This window comes from Struthio camelus, chromosome 3 (assembly GCF_040807025.1).
Source record: "Struthio camelus isolate bStrCam1 chromosome 3, bStrCam1.hap1, whole genome shotgun sequence".
NCBI lineage: Eukaryota > Metazoa > Chordata > Aves > Struthioniformes > Struthionidae > Struthio > Struthio camelus.
Window position 1 is genome coordinate 77,828,342 of NC_090944.1, and position 19,720 is coordinate 77,848,061.

Here is a 19,720-nt window from a genome sequence, read left to right on the forward strand (position 1 = left end):
TAGAAATAGTACATAGAAATACAGTCACAATACATCTGTCATTTCACGTATACGAGTCTGCACAAGTAGCGGTGTTTGATTTCCCTAGCCCCACTCAGTAGCATATTTACACACGTAAATACAAAACTAAAACTAATTGTAAACAGTGCAGGTACAGACAGCACCGAGACTGCATCCTGTATGAAAAAAGTACTTAGGTAAATAAGTGCCACTTCCTGGTTTTACATCCCTGCCCTGCAAGGCTATACCCAGATTTCACTCAGAGTATTAGTACAGCCACACCAGAGTCACCACACACACTCTACCCACAACTGAAGCTGCAGAGCAGCCGCAGAGCTGCTCTGCAAACTATACACCACGTTTCTCTCTAGTAAAGACTTACTTCCCAGATCTGGGATTTTTTTTTTCCCCTGGAAAAAAAACATGTAGTCTTATCTGCAAAAATCTGCACTTCACCATCACTGTATTTCAGTACTTCCAAAAGGCCACAGTAGTTTAGGATCCATCGTGACAGGTGTATAAACCTTCAGCAACAGTAACTCCAGAATCAAAGTGCTTACAAAAAAGAACTGTGTGCCCTTTAGCTCTGCCCTTGCAAAAAGTCACATACTGTGACTTCTCTGTGACATACTCAACTTCTCTGGTAAAACACTCTGGTTGACAGTTCACCGAGATTACCTATTATAATGAAGTTAACTAAATATAAAAAAAAGTTTAGCACTAGAGCTTCAGCATGCTGTTCATTTCATCTATAAAGTGTTAAAACTGTAATTTGTTGGAAGCAGGAACTGCACTTATATCTATATTCACTACTGTGCAAGCAAAAGCTTTTAAATCAATGACAATTTTTCCTCATCCTTCATTACTGTACATTTCTCTCATAGCAGAAGCTAACTAGTGACGTTCTAGTTCAGAGAATCCCTGGAAGGACTGTTTCACGCTATCACCTGTCCTTCTGGATGGGACTAAAACTTTAGGGCCACTAATGGCAAAAAAGGCCTCTTGCAAAATGTACTGTTAAATTCTAAACAGCAAGTTTTACCCTCCCCCCTACAGTAACCTCATGAGAAGAGGAAACCCCACTGTTTTTAAAAACACTGTTTAATTTATAATAGAACATCAAATTGTGTGGTTACCCTGCTATAGTACTATACAGAAAAGTTAAGGGGCTGTAGCTAGATCTCCCTCTATAGTTTTAGTTTTTGTTTTGTATAGTGTTTTGTTTCCTTGATTCTTTCAAGAGCTTCTTAGGTTAAACTTCAGTTATAGCCTGAGTGCCCTTACTTTATAAACTTCAGAATTTCTGGACAATTAGAGATCTCCAAAATACTCTCCGAGTACTGAGATATCAAATGTGCAAATATTTTTCAAGTTAAAACTATAAACTTGCAATACAGAAATTCTGAACTGTAACCTTTTTACAACTAAAATCATAATGATTTTTACAACATCCTAACAGAGGAAGAAAGTATATAGTCTTGTATTCACAACATAATACCAATTTTTTGTTTTACGTATTTGAAAAGATTTTATTAATTATCGGTTTGCCAGAGGTCTATGGCCTGTATAGACACTGGGCTCATACATTTAGATTACTTGCTTGTAACATTTCTTCTTCTAGGATGGTTCTCACTCCATTCTGTCACCTGAACCAGGTAGTAGGAAGGGAGGTAATTCAACTGAAAACATGTAAGTCTCTTCTGGTACAAAAATCTTATAGCAGCAACTGAAGCTTCAAAAAAAAAAAAAAAAAAAGCATATGTCCTATATCTGTTCAAGAGCAAAGTAATGTGTGGTAATTATGGAAAAATAACACTGATCAAGGACTAAATTTGCTTTCAGTCCTTCACTGTCCGTCCATGATTATTCCCTTCTACAGTTCTACTCACATGAGGCTGCTGTTGCAGAACTGTATAAACTGCTGTACAACCTGAGTGCTCCTGGTGTAGGTATTTGCTTTTATATCACGTGTGGAAGCTTGTATAAGGCACGGGTATGCAATTTTTAAGATTGTATTTTAGGGATGGAAAATTAGGCTAAAATTAATATGATCCTAAGACTAGTATATCCAAAACACACATATTGCTTCCACAGAAACGTGTTACAGTCAGTACTAACCTATAGTCAAACAAAACAAAGTTGGTTGCTGTTTCTGGTATCACCCTGGCTGTGGAGTTTCCTCTTCACAATTCTTGTAAATTTACCATCACAGTGCCTATTGCTGGTTTTTCTACCCTTTTCTGGTTCTTTGCTTCATAAGCAACAGAAGAAACCAACTGAACAGGCTCAACTGGATAAACTAGCTTTTCCTAGAATATAGGAACCAACTCAAGCAGGCAAAGAGAAATCAAATGAATTAAAATGATAAAGCTATTAACATGGAGTAGGCTGGATGCCAGTACACGAATGATTACAGTTTTCTCAAGAGGTGACATTTGACTTTCAAAGGCACAGGAAACATGCCACTACACAGACTACACTACTCAAAAATGTTTGCAGAAAATTAATACACATTTTAAAAGAGTCTACATAAATTCTATCATCACTTTTAGCTATAGCAGTTAACATGGGGGATGGCAACACTGGAGGAGAGAAGGCTACTGTAATTAGTTAGGAGTGGCTGGTAAGATTTTTTGCACTGTAATACAAATGGCTCAGTCACTAGACGAATACTGGTCTCTCAGTTTTATTTATGCACATTTGCTTTAGATAGTAGAGCTGCTTTTTGCTTTAGATAGTGGAGCTGCTTTGGATTTTTATCAGAATAACAAAAGCCTGATCAAAAACCATTGATGCCCATGAAAAGCTTTAATGCCAACAGGTTTTTGGATCTGGAAAAGTGGCTACAACGTAAGTCAATACCGCCAGATTTTTTACTTTGTAGAATTTACATATCAGTTTATTAACAACTGAAAAAAAAAACCCTAGGAAAAAAATTACACATTTTTTCTGCACATTAAGGTCTAGTATTACCAATAAATTCAACAAGAAACAGAAGTGACAAAGTATCATGCAATCTAAAATTAAAATAAAATTCAAAAAATCCCAGCGTATGACAATAACAGCTCTTTATCAGGAGCAGTCAAAATTTTTCCACTATCAGAACTGTTTTCATAAAAATCATCTGCCACCTGTAGACCTTTTTGACTTTCTTCATACATAGAAACCCTAATATCTGGAAGCGAAGCATTTTAGTCTGGATGCCTTGCTACAGTGTATCATGGAAGATGCAATTCAGCTTCTTCATGCCCTCCTGGCTCTTCTCTGTGGGCCCAGATCCAGTGCTGACATTGTAACTGGCATTGTACAAAGCACAAAATACACACAGTTCTTACTACAAAGAGTTCACAGTTTAAATCTTCCCCCTTTCCTTTCAGCTGCTTGAATACGGACTCCTATCGCACTGTAAACAGCAGCATGATTGCAGGAATAAGACTTTTATTACATGCAAAAGAATTTAATAACACTGCACAAGCACAACATGTTCCCTCGCATTGCTTATTGCACCTTACGTTCTCAATCACCTGTTTTTTTTTTTTTTTTCTGTGACTGTCTAAACATTGCCATTGCATTAACTCATGGGCAGCAAGTATCAAAAAGCAAGATGAGATACCCCTGAGCATGTTTGTGACTTCACTGCCCCAGGTGAGAATTGAGCTCCTCCATTAAGGACCAAACACTCGGTTAACAGCTATACACAGCACAAATCACAAGGGCAGGAACGGCACTGCAGCAAGGAGTCATGTTTTCTTTACAGCACATTAATCTCAAGTAAGTCATCCAACACAATCTCTGCTGTGAGCTGCATGTCTATACTGATGGCTGTGACCTGATGTAGCTAAAGAGAAGTTTCTTCAAGAGGCACCAGGGCCCCATCCCTTTATCTGGAGCCTCCTCTGCAGTAAGGCTTGTACAAGGCTCGCACAGGAAAGGTGCTCTGTACCGAGACACCACGGCCACCACGGTAGGCAGGTAGCCTCTCCTGCTTCTCCCATCTTGGCTCCTGGCGAGAAGGCTAAAGGCATCCGGTGAGGGGCAGAGCCGGCCTGGCGTTGCACAGGGAGAAGATGCTGCCTGAGATGCCGGCCGAGGCAGAGCACAGGGGTCACCCCGCAGCTTCGGCCAACGGCAGGCCCCGAGGGCCGTGCTAGACACGAGGGTTTAAAGCGAGGGGGACAAGGGCCCTATGGTCTGAGCCCTGCATGTTTCACAGGGGGCCAGGTCCGCACGCTCCCTTTGCTCTCCACCTGACAAGGAAGGGTGCCTCTAACCTCCCAGGGATCGGCTGCTGCCGCCACACCCCAACACCGAGCAGCTGTCCACAGGGTCCACACCCCACAGACCCCGCAGACGCCACACGCACCCCACAGACACACGTGTGCCCCCGGCACCCCAGACACCACCAGCCCCAACGCACGCCCACCCCCGCCACAGCCCCCTGCCCCCGCCCCAGGCCCCACGCGGGAAGCCGCCGCCCGGCGCGGAGGCACTTACTGAGCGCCGCCACGGTGCCGGCCTCCAGCAGCAGGCAGTCCTGGCGGCCGCGCGCCTCCAGCAGGGCGCTGGGGCCCGGCTCCTGCTTCCAGAGCAGCCGCAGCCCTTTGCTCAGAGCCATGGGAGCCGCAGGCAGCCAAGCGTGGGCGGTGCGGGCGAGGGGGATCGCGTCCCGCGGCGGAGCCGCGCTCTCCACAAGTGAGCGGAAAAGGGGGCAGGTCCTCGCCCCCGCGGGGGAAGCGGGGGGCGCCGAGGGACCCGGTCCTCGCAGCCCGCTTCTTCCGCAACCGGGAGGGCACCGAGGGAGGCGGAGGAGAAGTTGCGCGGCGCCGGCAGCCGGGCGCCTCGGCGGGACAGCGGCGCGGAGAGCCTGCGGCTGCCGCTCCCCGCCGTCCCCTGGCACCTCAGGGCACAGCTGCGGCGGCGGCGCTGGGACGGGCGGTCCCCGAGGGCTTTTCCGCCAGAGCTCCCGAGCGCGTTGGATTTCCGCACTTCCCTCCTCCCCGGGGAGCCCCCGACGAGGCGGGGCGGGACGGGACGGAACGGGACGGAACGGGATGGGATAGCAGCGCCCTCCCCCGCTCCTCCTTCCCTTTCTCTTCCCACCCGCCGTCCACTTGTAAACTTTCGAGAGTTGACTTTGTTCCTCTGGCGCAGCGGCGGCTCCTCCTCCTTCTCCGGCACAGGTAGGAGCTGCCGGGTGCCCCCGCCCTGCCCGGGGAGGAGGAGGAGGGACGTAACGGCCACTTCGTAACGGCCGCTCCGTAACGGCTGCGCCTCGCGCGGCGCTGTGGGCGCCCGGGCCGGGTCGCAGGCGCCGGGGCTATCTCCCCGCCCTCCGCGGCGGGTCCAGGCTTCGGCTGCGGGAGTGAAGCTGAAGCTGCCTGGCGAGCCCCGGCCCGCGGGGGAGGCCCGTCGTCTCCCCGCCGCCGGCAGCACCTTTGCGGCGGCCGTTGGGGGAGCTGCGTGCGCTGCGGAGCCGCCTAACCGCTCGGCGGCAACGCCCGCGCCAGGGCAGGCGAGGACGCCGGCGGTGCCTGGAAGGCCCTGAGGCGCTGGCGTTTCCTCTGCGTTAGTGGAAGTCAAGCTGCTGCCTAAACTCCCCCTCGGAATTTTTGGTAGCCCTTCGCACTTGGCGTGGGGTCCGCGCACCACCCCGGCCTGCCCCTCCGAGGTGGCTGCAGCCTGCTGGCAGGTGCAGCCGGTTCACATTTATGAAATCAGACAGCGCGGCGCCTTGGGTGTTTTATTTTTCTCTGAGGTGACGAAGTGTTTCGAATATGCCTAGAAAACTTGCTCCCACCTGTGTGAGTTAAATGTACGTTCTAGTACACATGGAAATGCTCTTCTTTCTCTAATATTGCAGAATTCCCATGGTAATTTCCTGTAAAGTCTGTATAGGATGAAGTGCTCGGTTTTTCCAAAGTGCAGTCATAAGGAATAGGTGGACAAGGTAGGTGCAGGTACACAAATACGCTCAGATGAGAGGAAATTTGCTGTGATTTCTAGCAGAAAGACTAGTGCTGTTTAAGCACAAGTAAAGTGAACGTGATTCTAATATGTTAATATAGAGGAACCCTACTTTGCTGTGGCATGTAGAGAAAACTGCAAAGTGCAAAATACCGAAAACACCATCTCGTTACTGTCTTGCATTATTGTTGAGTACATCAGTCAAGGCTGTGCTCTGCCAGGTGGAAGTTAACAGCCTCTGCCCCCATTGGACTTGTTGCAAACAAATTGGAAAGTAAATATCTTTTTCCCATCTCCTCCACCTCTGTTTTAGTTATTTTATAGCTTGTAATACTAATTTAGAAAGCAGATTAATTTTATAGATGTTTATATGTTATTATGTTTATATTTTATATATGTTTATGGTGCCTTTTTAAAACAGATGGCATTTTGAAAAGATCTGGCAGGGAAAATGTGTTTGATGTCTACAAAGGGAATTCTTTCTGGATCCTTATCTTTGATGCAGTTTGTAAAGTGAGGTAAACAGTGATGGGCAGCTTAAAATAAATGACCCAGAAAAGATTATAAACTGTAGAAGTTAAGTGACCAGCACATAGCTTAAATTTTGGGGGTTTTAGAGGGTATAAGAAACACATTGTGGATAACTGTTCTCTATTTTAAACAGAAAAAGGATATCTTGCTGCAAATTTTTTACAGAAATGGCAGACCAAGAATCCATTTATATCTTTGTCATGTTTCTCCATAATCTCCTTCCCCAGAGAAAAGCGCTTACCTGAATAAAATACTGTAAGTATCACTTAAACAGTCAGAATTGCCTAAGACAGTTATATCACAGGAGATTTTAAAAGGTTGCCCTGCATCATTCACTTAAGTGTTTAAAAGAAGAAAAGAAGCTCTTTGGTGAGTCTTTTGCCTTTGAGAATGTTTCTTTAGAGTCCTCCTTAAACCTCACTAGTACATCATGAGGGTGAACTATCACTTGGAGGACACTGGTATGTCCCTTTTTATTGCCTGTGCTTGTAATTCATTTCTACTTATCATTAGTAGTTTTCATCATTAGTGCTTTTCACAGCAAATTACAAGAACGCCGCTGTTAAGTTCTTTAATAAAAGGTCAGTGTCAGAATTGTTGAACAAAATGCTAGGGAAAGCACTGGTGCACCTGGGATAATTTTTTTTCAGCACCTCAGATCCATTTGAGGAGACAAAGATGTGAGAGGGAAACTCAGATGAAAGTGAAAAGCTTCCAACCTTTAGTAATGTGTGTGACAAAGCATTGCTTGCATAGGTGACTTTTAGTGAGTCCCTTTTTACCTGTTATGGTTGGACACGAACCCTTTCAGAGAGTTTCAGTTCCAAAGCATCCCCCCTTAATACGCTCTTATCCTGGAGAGATGCATTTTTCAAAGGTGCGATGTCATGATTACTGAAAAAGCACTTTGTGTCACAGGTCAGCTACCTTAGAGACGCGTAAGAGTGAGAAAGCAACAATCAGAAAATGGCTGAAAGAGAAGAGCGGTGAAAAAAGCCAGACAAGTTACAATCCTCCTTTGAACAAAAACTTTTCCAAAGTGAGGGCTCAGGTAGAAAGCTTGCTTGGTATGTTAGGGGGGTATACAAAGGTTTTCTTTGCCTTATTATATGGCAGCCAAGATCTCTTCATCTGACCAAACCCACTGGAATTCAATGCACAAAAATCTATTTTTAATGGAGAATGTTGAGACTGGAAGCTCATCTTTGAGCTGACATTTGCAGTTGAGCTGTCTTTTGCTGCGGTGCACTTATATGTGAGTACTATAGAAACTGATTACTTCCCATAGTCATTTGAGGAGTCCCTCGGGTAAAAACATTCCCTTCTCCATGACATCTATTTTCAGCCAGGCCACGTGCCCTCTTTACTCCTTAGTATTTCTTCCTTTCATCCTCTGGTCTCAGTGGACTTTTCTTTAGGGTTCTTTTTCAATAGTTCCCTCACATTAGCTTCTTTGCTCTTCCTAACACTCCCGTCCTTCGTTCTTTATCATTTTTTCTATCTCTGAGCAGCCACATATATTTTGCGTCACCTTTTGAGCGCTCCCACAGTTAACTAGTGGGAGGCAATCTTCTGATGTCCCTTCTGTCTCCAGTCGAGAGAAGCAACTGGTCGGTGGGCCATCTCTACTGTTCTGCATGCAGGGAGTAGTGGGAGTATTCTGCAGGGTGGAATATATATCTCTGTCAGCAACAGTGCTCCTTCCCTTTCCTTCTCTCCTTGCAACTGCTTTTCCAAATGCTGTCTTTAGAAGAGGGAGAGGGAAATCCTTCTCCTCTCCCCAACAGAAAGGGAAGAATCTGCAATGTTTGCTGACCACTGAACTGTGTGAAATGCAGTTCAAACAAAATTGCAGCACTGATAGGGGGCCAGCCTTCATGGTAAGAAGACAGCATTCAACTGATGAATAAACTTTGGTAGCTGTTAACTCACCTGTGTTATAAATTGTGTTGAAGATAATGTCCGTACTGCATTTATACTTTACATTTATACTATATTTTTAAGGACAGTTCTTTTGCTTTCGTTAGCAACAGAAGAATTCAGCTGTTTAAAATTTTACCTGCAAAAGCAAAGCTGCCCATGGGAAGCTGTAATTTCTGAGTGCTTCTATGTTGTGAGTCATTAATCACTTTGGTTCACATCTCCAACCCCTTCCCTTCCCCACCCCTCTGTTTACCTCTGAAACATGCTGTGCATTATAGTGACTCCCACTCCTAGCTCTCTGTGGTAGTGGATATTTACAGGATCTGGATAACTGCCTTACTGGAAGAGAGTCCTGCATGCTGACTGTAGCAGGTGGCATTGTGCATCCATCCGGAGGTGCATCAGAAAAGCACAGAAGAGGCACAGCAGGGGTGCTGCAAAAGAGAGTTTAGCAGAGCTGGGCGGAGCAAGATGCTTTGCGCTTAGAGTGCTAGCTGCCTGACAGAGCTGTGTGCACCCCATATCCTGGGCTTTGGGGAGTAGAATGGATGAGTGTGTCTCTGTAGCATTACTTGGCTTTCGATGTGCTCTTGAGTCGTCTTTGCAAACACTGGGACCTCTGTACAAAAATGCTTTCATGATATTTTTAATCTGTTTGGTTCTACTGTATATTTGTGTGCATCCGGTATTATGCAGCTAGAAGCAATGGTCATTTTTTAAAAACTCTGACTCTAAATATCAACGATTACTGGCAAGGGCATTGCCTGGAGATTTATGGCCACTTGCACATAGCCTCAGTGGTCACAAATTCCTCAGGAAATGTGTGTGCCCACGAGGTCATTGAAAACATTTTGTTTTTCCTCCCTTTTTCCAGAAGCTTTTGATTTCAGTAAGTAAGGAAGAAATGGGGGAAATGCCTGAATGTAGCTTTTCCTGCACATGACATTCAAAAGAATTAGTAACTGCTGGTAATATGCAAAACCTTTTATTGTTTTCACATTTTCTAGTTAATATTAGAATAACTTGTATTTGAGGCTGAATTTGCTACAGAGAAGTATTTGGAACATTTTTAGGCTAAAATGCCAAAAGTGTTGCTCTGAAAGTAGCTATGAGTTGTTAATGCCACCTCTTACAAACTCAGTGAAATTGAGAGAAGCAATTTCTATTCCAGTTGGTTACACCTCTTGACTGCACAAAGAAATTTGTGTGCAAAGAAAGTGTTATTTTGTTACAGAGACAGTCTGATATACTTGGAGCTAGGTCACTGTTTCTCCACAAAAAGTCAGTGACATTTCCTTTAAAGTAACTGTGAAGAGAATAAGAAACACAAGTGATAAATTAGTATGCTTTATTTGTGCGTTTAGAGATTGACAAAGAATGTTTGATCTTGTCATGCGTGCAAGAGGAGTGATGCAGAGACGTTTGCTTAAGACAGTGACGATATTTTCAACTTTCTGCTCCTCCTCACTTGGGTGAGACTTCTCAAGTGAATAAACAGTGCAGGTTCAGCTGCTGAAGGTGGTTGGACTGTAAGCCAACTGGCTCTAGAAGTAGACTGAACAAGGGCCTATCTGGCTGCAGGCTGCAGATTGGCAGAAGATTGGTCTGCAGATTCAGGCTCTGAATTTGTAAAATAAGTGACTGGAAGATGCTATGGGGGAGTGCTAACTGTTTTATAAATGCTGCTAATGAAAAATTGTGTTTCAAGTGTTGTTGGGAGGCCAGTGGAATTTCTCGCCTCCTCTTCCACATGTATTTTAACTGTGTGCATGCTAATTGAAAGTGATCTGTCTAGAGAGACAAATTGACTCCACTCACAGGTACTAGCCTTTTCTTGCTGAGAGACTATTTTCAGTAACAGCAGCTGTTTTAAAGCTTAACTTTCTTCATCCCAAAACTATGTGCAGATGAGCAGCATTAGTCAGACAGCGTTTATTTAGGCAGTAATAGTGACCAGACAACTAGATACAATTTTTTTTCTTACTCCCAGACTGACATGCTTATGATTAGTTGTAGGTATGCCTCTCACGTTCAAAGCACTAGGAAGCCACAAATTTTTCCACTGCTTCTTGCCTAGTTTCCTGGAACTCCTTATAGGAGAACCAAAATACTTTGTAAAATGAAAACTTCAGATTTAGAGCGAACAGCTTAATATCCATGCAGGCAAAGACACAACGTGCAAGTTGGCACCTTTTTTCAGTGAATGTATGCCTTTTCTTATCTTCTGACAGACTGTGCACACCTATCACACTGCGATACACTGTGCACACAGCTGATTAAACATCAACGGTGAAAGTAGAGTTTCATCATTGCCCCATATCCAGGTCTATGGTTTTGATGAGGGGGAAGAGGCCATGAATCAACTATGAAGAAAACTCCAGAAAGAGGCAATCCCAGATTGCCTGTTGTGGCATTTCTCTAGTATATGGTACTACCACTGTCATAGACAGGTTACTGGAAGAGACAAGCCATTGGTCCAATACACCAAAGTCAATCCTAACTTCATTCTTAAATAAAAATTGAACTATTCTATTGACTCTCCATATCTTCAAGAAGACAGATGTACATGGTTGTTCGCAATCCATGCATTTCATTTTAGGTTGAAATGTTCTAGCTAGCCAGACAGAAAGAGATGAAAACAAGGGTGGAAAGTGCAAGAAGGAAGCCAATTATGATACAGAGGATGAACCTAAAATGTAAATAATTAAAAAGAATGGCCTTATCTTTTAGATTAACTGAGTCATAAAAAAAATTGGACAAGTTGAGGAGAAAACAGAGAGAGTCAAGTCACAGCAAGGCTTCCTATATATCTGGATAATTTTCAAGGTGCAGTACATTTTATTTCTTGAGAAAATATTTGCTTCTGATCCCTCTTAATATGATTCCTTTATAAATGTTAACAGAAGAATCTTTAGTTCTTTTGTCCCATTGAATAATACAGACTGCACATCAGAAAAAAGGAGCGTAGAGCGCAGATGAGTCCTACAGTGAGGCATGTAAAACTGAGAGAGGTGGGAGGAGAGGGCAGGGAGAATTAAGCTTCTCTGCTCAGTACCTAAGCCTAATTAATGTTAATTTACTTAAAGCTCATTGAACTAGAGTCTGCCCTCAGTGTGATCAGACATTCAGGGGAGAGTATCTTCTATGGAGTTTCAGTGTTCAAGCATTAGTGGGAGTTGTCTGAATACCCATGAGGATAATAAACTCAGTTAACATGCTCTATTTTCAATGTCGGCTGTTTAGAGTTGTAGTATTTTCTAATAGGATTTTGTTACTTAGCTGAACACACGCTCCTTTTGTTCACAGGAATGCATACATAAAAGTAATGGAGACTGATATTTCTTAAATAGTCTCACTTTCCAACTCTCTTTTTTTTCTTGCACGCATAACACAAAGCTAAAGCAAAACTAAGGAATCTTTTTGTGAACAGAAGGGACTATTGGACACAATCTGTCTGTGTAAAAAATTCAGATTTGTTCAGGTATTTGAACAAAAAAGGGAGAAAAAAGAGTGATCTGTCTGGACAGCATCACTTTAATACAATCAAATCATGGCATAAACAGATTTTAGAAACTAAGTAAGTGCTTACCTTTGGAAACATGAATTCATACTAAAGAGCAAAAGAGGTCACTGTTTTCCAATAAAAGGTAACTTACTTTGGAGAACACAAGGGGGAAAAGTCTCAATTGCTATTCTTTGATTCTTATTTGATCTTGGACAAATTAATATATCATCAACCTTTTACTTTTTCAGTACTTTTCAGAAAGATGTTATAGCTCTTTAAAACCGCTTTAAACACAGCGTGTGCTAGCACTGATCTGTGTCAATAGCGTGGTGGAACACAACAGCTATCTAGCAACCAGCAGCACAACTACTGAGAAAGGGAGCCTTATATTTCTGTGACTAATGGGCTAGTATTTCTCCCAAATCTTGACTATAACTGAAAGCTGCAGTTCTCATATGCAAGTTCCCTGGGAAACATTTCCTAGGTTCAGGATTTATTTGCTGCATCTTCCTTAAGATGTGGAATTTCTAGCTAGTGCCTTTAGTAATAGGCCACTGGTTGTGTGTCAGGTAATAACCCACATACATACAAAAATGCCACATATTCAGTCACCATCTCAGAGCAACCCAAACTCTTTCTTGTACACACAGCTTCTCTCTTCTAATATCACATCAACGCTTTTTCCATTTAACCTGTTTCCAGTAAAGCATATATGGTGCTTTTAAATTCAAATTAGGTCTATTTCTCTCATTTCGCATTACAAAGAGATCCTGTGTAGTATTTACATCTCTTGATGTTTTAGAAAGCCCTGCCCATGAATTCTCAGATGTAGGAGGGGTTTCAGACCAAAAAGCAAGGGGAGCAAGCGGCAGTGGAATAACACATTCACATGAAGGAAGGAAGAACATACTAGTTTTACCAGAAAGATGGAGGGTTTTCTTTTCTTAACTATGTTTTCTGTAAATATGAAAACACTTGTAAAAATGGCATTGGGCAATAAATATCAGGTATTCCTTGCCCTCTCAGCAGCTTTGTGACAAGCTGACTTTGACCACTTTGAAGTGAATATGAGCTAGTTTAAGTAAGTCAGAATACTTGATGGAGTTCTGCAGTACCACGCCAGCCCTAAACTGGAAAAGGATTAGCCCATGTAAGAGAAAGAAAACCTAAAATGGTAACATCAAGCAAAATGGAGGGGGAGGATCGAGCTATTCCATGACCCCATAATTTATTTGAATCTGTATGGTGAATGCAAAGTAAATGACACGATTTTCCTGAAGGGAGAACAAGATGACACTATGGAAAGAGGTGTTATCTCTGTAAGTTCTGCTATAAAGAGGTAGCTGACTAAATAGCACAGTGTGTGCAGGAAGGGAATGGGACAGAAAAGAGAACTGAGAAAGTACCATGGTTTGATGTTATCTGGACAACCATTTTGACTTTTTAAATTATACCTAATGCAGCCATGAAATCCGTGGGCTACGTGTAAGTACAAGTAAACATAGATAGGCTTTCGTTCTTGCTAGTCAATATTTGGTTTTTGACAGTTTGACCTGTTTGTTTAGGTGTGCCATTCTACTTCACTAAAATAAGATTTTGCTTTTTTTTTTTTTTTTTATAATAATTGCCCGTACTTCTAAGCCCGGGCCTTTTCCTCTGATCACATACAAATCGTCATGGGAGTTGAGGTGAATTAATAATCATTTATTCCCACCCTAGAGTGCAGAAGGTTTAGATTACATTGTGCCCACAGTGATCATGCAGAGTTTTATCAGAATTACAGTGCAAAGGCAACTGAAATACTTGTGGTGGTCTGGGATTGGTCATGGCCCATATTAAAAAAAAGAAAAAAATTAGTCCACATAGGTAAGTACACTGGTCTAGCACTCCCTGGGCCTACAGTTGAAAAGCTGCTTGAATTACAGCTAAACTCATTTTTAAGTCAATTATCCTTTTCTCCTCCAGGTGAGTGTATGGGTGGGTGAGGGGAGGGGATGAGGAACCATCTTTTCCTATAACCTATGCTCTTTTCTTAGGACACTATCTGACTTCTGGTCCTAGCTACTATTTGGGACTTACTGATACCCCAGTAGTACCAGTAACCTGGTCAGGCTGCTGTGTTTGGGTAGGGGTGGGCACAAAGTGCAGGCAGGCTGCATTCATCTCAGTATTAGTAAAGCAGGGGTAGGGGGAGACTGCAAGTGGATGTGTCTGGATAAACTCAGCCAAACGGGGATTTGGTGGGGAGCCAGCTCCTAGGGTGAGAATTACAGTGTCATGTTTACATTGCGGGGGAGGGGGGGAACAGGGGAGGCTGGAGCGCGACACCAGTGTTCTCGTTTCCCCCTCTGTTTATTACTTTCAATCACAAGCCAAAACTAACAGCCCTACTTTTGTTAGGCAGCCAGTTCATCATTGTTCACCCCTCACGCAGTGGCTGTTCGCTGCTGTTTGGTTTTATTATCTCTACTTCATTAGCTCTTCAGATCACCTTCCTTGCTACCCTTGTCACCAGTTTCATTTTCTGATCCTTACCCTGCCATCACCCTTCGTCTTCTGTGTCCCTACCTTTCCTATATCTGTGCTTCCTTCTCTGCTGCTTTTTGAGTAGCTCCACTGATCGTCATTAGTTTCTGTTATTAGTGATCCTGATACAGTGGGAGAGTTACTGCTTGGTCACGCCTGCAATTGCTTCATGTAGCTTTAAAAAAAATAAAAAAGTTGGATGCAATGGCAGTTTTCCTGTGCTCTTTTTTAGAGTAGGTATCTTGGATAGGATTCTCTGCATATTTTGGTAGGAGTTCAGCTGAATTCTCTCTTCAGGCCTTCCAGAAATTTGAAGAAAACTTCATCTGGTCCTGGAGATTGTGTATTACAAACTACATGGAAGGGCCAGTACTGGTACAGATCATTTCCACGTGGAAACCCTGATGCACAGAGTTCATAGCTTGCCTGAATAAAAGCAGTGATGCTCTGTGAGCCTTAAAACGCCTCTGAGAAGTGAGAACAACTAAGCTTAGTTCAGTCCTAGAAGCTTTCTCTCAGAAGGCATGCCCTGATAAAAGAACAAGTCCTGGGTAGGTGAGGATACAACATAGTACAGAGAAGCCATTATAAAATGACTACCCTTAAGCAACCTAAGAGGCAGATTCTATGCATGTTGAATGGAGTTAATAAATTTATATATATATTTTATATATATATATATATATATACATACATATAATATTTTATATATATATATAAAAATCATCAGCTGATCTTGAGCCCTTGCCTAGGGCTGGCTATTGGGTTCCATCTAGTGATGGCTAGAGTTGCACAGTAGAAAACACACAGCTATCCTGGGGCAGATTTCCAGGGCTGTTTACTAACTGTGCCAGAAGCAGCACTGCATGTGCATGCACACACACATTTTTCTCTCTCTCTCCCTCTCTCTCCCCCCCTCCCTCCCTCTCTCTCCCTACGGGGCCAACAGATGTCTAGCAGCAGTACAGCCACTTTTGCAAGGCATAGAGCAGAACGAATAAACTGTGGAAAGTCTTAGCTTGCTCCACACAGGGCCAACAAAGATGTCACTGCATCCTGGGGAAGCGGGGTGGCAATAGTGGACAGTGACTGTGCATCTCTCTCTCTTATGTTTCCCTATGTTGCAGAAGGGTTTAATACCAGCTGGTGTACTGCACATAACACATGGAGCCAGCCTGGCTAATTATTGCTCTTCTGCTCCAGAGCAGTGAGAACCACAGCCCAGAGAACCCCGCCAGCAGCTCTGCCGTGCTAACTGTGCAGCTGCATGTGTCTCCACAAGCTCTGCAGCAACCTTCTGATACAGCTTTTTCTACTGGCTGGAATATCCCAGGCCTCCTAACGATGGGGAAGTGATTATAACGTATGGGCATGTTATTATTAATCATTCACAGCACTATCATGCTTAGCCTTGGCCCAGGCCCACATCTGAGAGGTGCTATACAAAGATTAAATGAAAAAGGCCAAAGTCCAAAGCCTTTACCATCTAAACGCCCCCCCCCCCCCCCCCAAACCCTAGAAACTTTGCGCTACTTACATTACAGGATTTCTTTGATGAAGGAACAAATGTGCATCTGCCTCCTGCCTGGTCTGTCAAGATTAGCATCGCTATGTTCAGTGAATTAAAAACAACAAGATTTTCTTTATTTTAATCAAACTCCAAGGTTAAGGCCCCAGCTGCACATTTGAGGACCTAAGTACATAAATAAATTCTGGTGACTGTTGAGCGTCCAGCAGCACCTGCTGATGCCAAGGCTCCCTTTCTTTCAGCAGTTCTCATTCTTCCCCTGGCTGGCCCAGGCTACAACTAACTAAAGTGGGACAGAGACTGGTATAGGGAACAGAGAACATGCTGGAAAAGGAGGAAAGGCACATTTAGATGTTCCTTGTGAACACAGAGTGCATACTCAGCTTCAGTTCAGATTGCCCAGGGCTGAGTCCACCAAATCATAATGCAGTGAACTGAGTAGCCCCAAAAGAGGCAGAATTTTAGCATGTCATATTTTTGTTTGTGCTATCTGAAGACTTCTGGTAGGGCTGGAGGACTAGTGCTCCAATAGCCTGCAAGAGCCTTTCCTGCACCGAGTTGCTGTGCCCCACAGCAGTGGAAGAGGTTCCACATTAGGTGGTACAAATCATGCCCTTTAATCAGTGCTCAGCTCTGCGTAAGACAAGGACAAAACAGGGTTCAAACAGTGGAAATATTTCTACAGGTCAGAGGCAAAAGTCAACAGGGAGCAGCAAGAGGCAAGCCCCCAGAGAGCAGGAAGCTTAGTCAAGTGAAACAAAGTGAGAAGCAAGGACTAGCTAATAGAGTGAATGTCTGGGAAGAAACAAGGTGGGAGAAAGGACAAAGGAGGCAGAGGGAAGACGATGCCTCTTGACACGCACACAGTGATATTCTCCTAAATGTCTCATGAGAGATAAGCACCTTGGAAAGCCATACATACATGGGAGCAATACAGTCATTTCCATTTTCCTCAGTTTAAAATCCTGTTTTTGAGAGCTGCTAACAAAGCCCTTGAGTGAAAAATTGATAACATTTTACGACAATGGGTAAGGGCAACTTATGGACAATGCAAGAAAAAGGAGTGTTCCTTCATTGCTTGTGCCTTTTCTCCTTTGCTATAGGTGTGCCTCACGGTGGAGCTAGCTGTTTTCTTGCAGAGCTCTTTGTGGGTAAGTGCTCCTCGTGGAAGTGGGGTGGGAAGAGCTAGCTGCTTAACTTGTACAGCAGGTATACTTGGGGGCTGCATTCCTCTTGTGACAACATGCCTTGTTCTTGCATTACAACATTGTTTTTGTTTAGTTTAGTTTTGTTTTCTCCATGACACACAAACCCTTCAGGAAGGACTGTTTCATTTTACTATTTAAAAGTGACTTAAAGCCATTAGCCGCTTTTATTAGAGACATCAACACTTAAATAATTACAGTACAAATATCTCACTCGGAGAGGAGCTGTGCCAGACAGCATCTACAAACAGAAGTTTTCTGAATTGTTCTCTTGTTCTAGGAACAGACCCTAAATCCCTTCTTAAACCACTGCAGTCCCTGTGAGTTGTCCTTCTCTCATGCTGATTCATACCACATTAGAATCAGACCTCCAACTCCTTCATCCATCCTGAAAACTTATTTTTCAGTATGGCAGTCTTAAAATAGCAAACTCCTCTTACTGATTGTGAATTTAGTTTAAATTTTGGAAGACTTACATAAACATTTACATCAGTTTTGTTTTGTTTTTCTGCCAAGAGTTAAGACTGTGTTTACTAGACTGGCGCTAGTCCTTACTCCAGTAAAGTTTATCTATTGCTAAAAAAGCATAAACATGCTTATATTAAGGAAGAAACTTTTTATTCTTACCTCCTTCCCAAAGTTTTTTCTTTGGGGGGGGAGGAGGGGGAGGTGAGGGATGAAGAGGAAGCCTTTGCTGTAAGTTTGCAATTTGGATCCAGCTAGGAAAGTGTTGCTATTTAAACAGGGAAGACAAATGAAAAGTTTCCTTAACTTCTGACCTTTCTTTGCAAGCATAACGAGTCCTGAGTAGCTCAGTCCTGGCAAGTGGAATCTGAAGGGAACCTTCTGGGGCACAGTATAAATCTCAGCAACTCTGTTCTAATAGCAGCCTGTTTTATATTTTGCTACTATATTGTAACTGCTGTTATGTATAACTTCTCACTTCTCTTCTGGCTGCTGAATTTTTAAACAAAATCTTTACTGAGCTAAAAATCATTCTATAGGAACTAGACACCAATTAGAAAATTGTCCCTCATCTCTGTGTGGCCCTCCCCTTTGAGGGGCCTTCCCTTTGGACAATGGTCTAACTGGGTCCATGGTCTAATCATACATCACTGCATGCACCAAGTCTGACCTGCTAGAAGCTTAATTTACTTGCTGACTATTAGAGCAAGGATGGTGCATTAGCAAGTGAGCAGAGAGTCCTATCAAGGAATAAAGCTCCATGAGAAGAGTCAGATTGTTTAGCAGTAGCATTTAAATTACTGTTTGTGGAAGAGAACAGTGTCTTTAAAAGCAACCTGTATATTTTTGGCCATTATTTAAATAATAATCTGCCAGTTTGCAGGTGGGTACAGAACAATGTGTTAGGGTAACATGATCATAATAGTGGAGAGTATTAGTAGGCATTATAATTATGCAAAAATATTTTCCTCCTGATTGCTAATTTCACTGAAGCCTTGAACTTGAACCAAGAGAATACTGTTTGGAGTCTGAATAGGAAGGAAATAGATGCACTCCTGAATACTTCAGCTGGACATATTCTTCCCTAAAAAAATGTAAGGCAGAGAAAATAAGCAGGATAAAGGGAAGCATTTTAATTAACCTTTTCATTTAATATTAGAATATGAACTTCTGTCTATCTAGATTTATAAATATTGCAAAGTTGTGTGCTTTGTTGAGCTGTTTTTGATACAGCAATATTGTTTGCACACTATAGTCCTCGAATGTGCTACCACTCTTGTATACAAAGACTGCACAGCACAATAGCTAGTAGCGTACTAGCCTAACCTAGTTAATTCTGCCATAATTCCAAATCTGAAAGAAGCCTGATACATTTTTAGCTTCTGCATTAGAAGTGCTGTTAAGTTTATCATCCTATTTCTTCCACAACTTTCTTTTGTTTTTGTTTTAAAAAACAAGGTGATTTTCTTCAGTCATTCTACTAGAATTGTTCACATATAAAAAGCTTGAACCTGGCTTGCTCAAATTATAAAGGTCCTGTTTTCATCTCTTTATTCCCTCCTTTGGCACAGAAAGGATCAGGAAGTGCTCTTCACAGTCCCTCTTCTGTAAACTGCAGTCTATTTTCAAGTCTCCCATAGGTCATGAAATTTATTAGCCGAGGCGTTATATATATGCAGGTGGATACAGGAGTTGCTCTACGATAGGCGATTTTTAAGAGGTTATTCTTGCATGTACAGGGAACATCACTTTTGCAAACCATCGGAGCACTGAAGTTCAGCAGCAGCTGAAGGGGTGAAAAGGAAGGAGGGGTTAGGGATTACAATTTTGAATTTAGGTGAACTTTAGCATCCAATTCCTTCCTCAGAATTAATAGTTGGGTTCTGTTCTCAGCCCTCCTACTTTCTGGCATGTGATAATTGTTTTCTTCCTCAATTTCCCTATCAGTGAGATACAGAGAGAATGCCTATCTTAGTACAGGTCTTTGACAGCAAAAGTTGAAATAAATATTTGTGTCCTCCCTTCCTATCCCCCCCACCCTGCAATAACATTTCCTGTAAGTAAGCCTATAGG

At 42.8% G+C, this 19,720-nt stretch overlaps 1 protein-coding gene and 1 long non-coding RNA gene across 8 annotated transcripts in view; one reads left to right on the top strand and one right to left on the bottom strand.

Annotated features, from left to right (window-relative positions):
* The window catches only part of SYNJ2 (synaptojanin 2), an 88,245-nt gene that overhangs the window by 67,459 nt on the left and 1,066 nt on the right, over positions 1-19,720 (bottom strand). For 5 of the 6 annotated variants that reach the window (XM_068938600.1, XM_068938607.1, XM_068938605.1 and 2 more), the window contains exon 1: positions 4,495-4,996. The exons of the other annotated variant lie outside the window; for it this stretch is intronic. In XM_068938600.1, coding sequence (XP_068794701.1) covers positions 4,495-4,615 — 121 coding nt within the window. In that variant the 5' untranslated portion in view covers positions 4,616-4,996. Of the gene's footprint in view, positions 1-4,494; positions 4,997-19,720 lie in introns of those variants that run through there. 6 annotated transcript variants of the gene reach the window in all.
* On the top strand, positions 5,085-19,709 carry LOC138066763 (uncharacterized). 2 transcript variants are annotated; one of them, XR_011140252.1, is made up of 3 exons: positions 5,085-5,180; positions 5,861-5,947; positions 17,081-19,709. It is a non-coding gene; the product is annotated as an uncharacterized lncRNA (long non-coding RNA). The 2 variants fall into 2 exon arrangements; XR_011140251.1 differs by lacking the exon at positions 17,081-19,709 and adding an exon at positions 6,661-6,732 and having other exon boundaries at positions 5,103-5,180.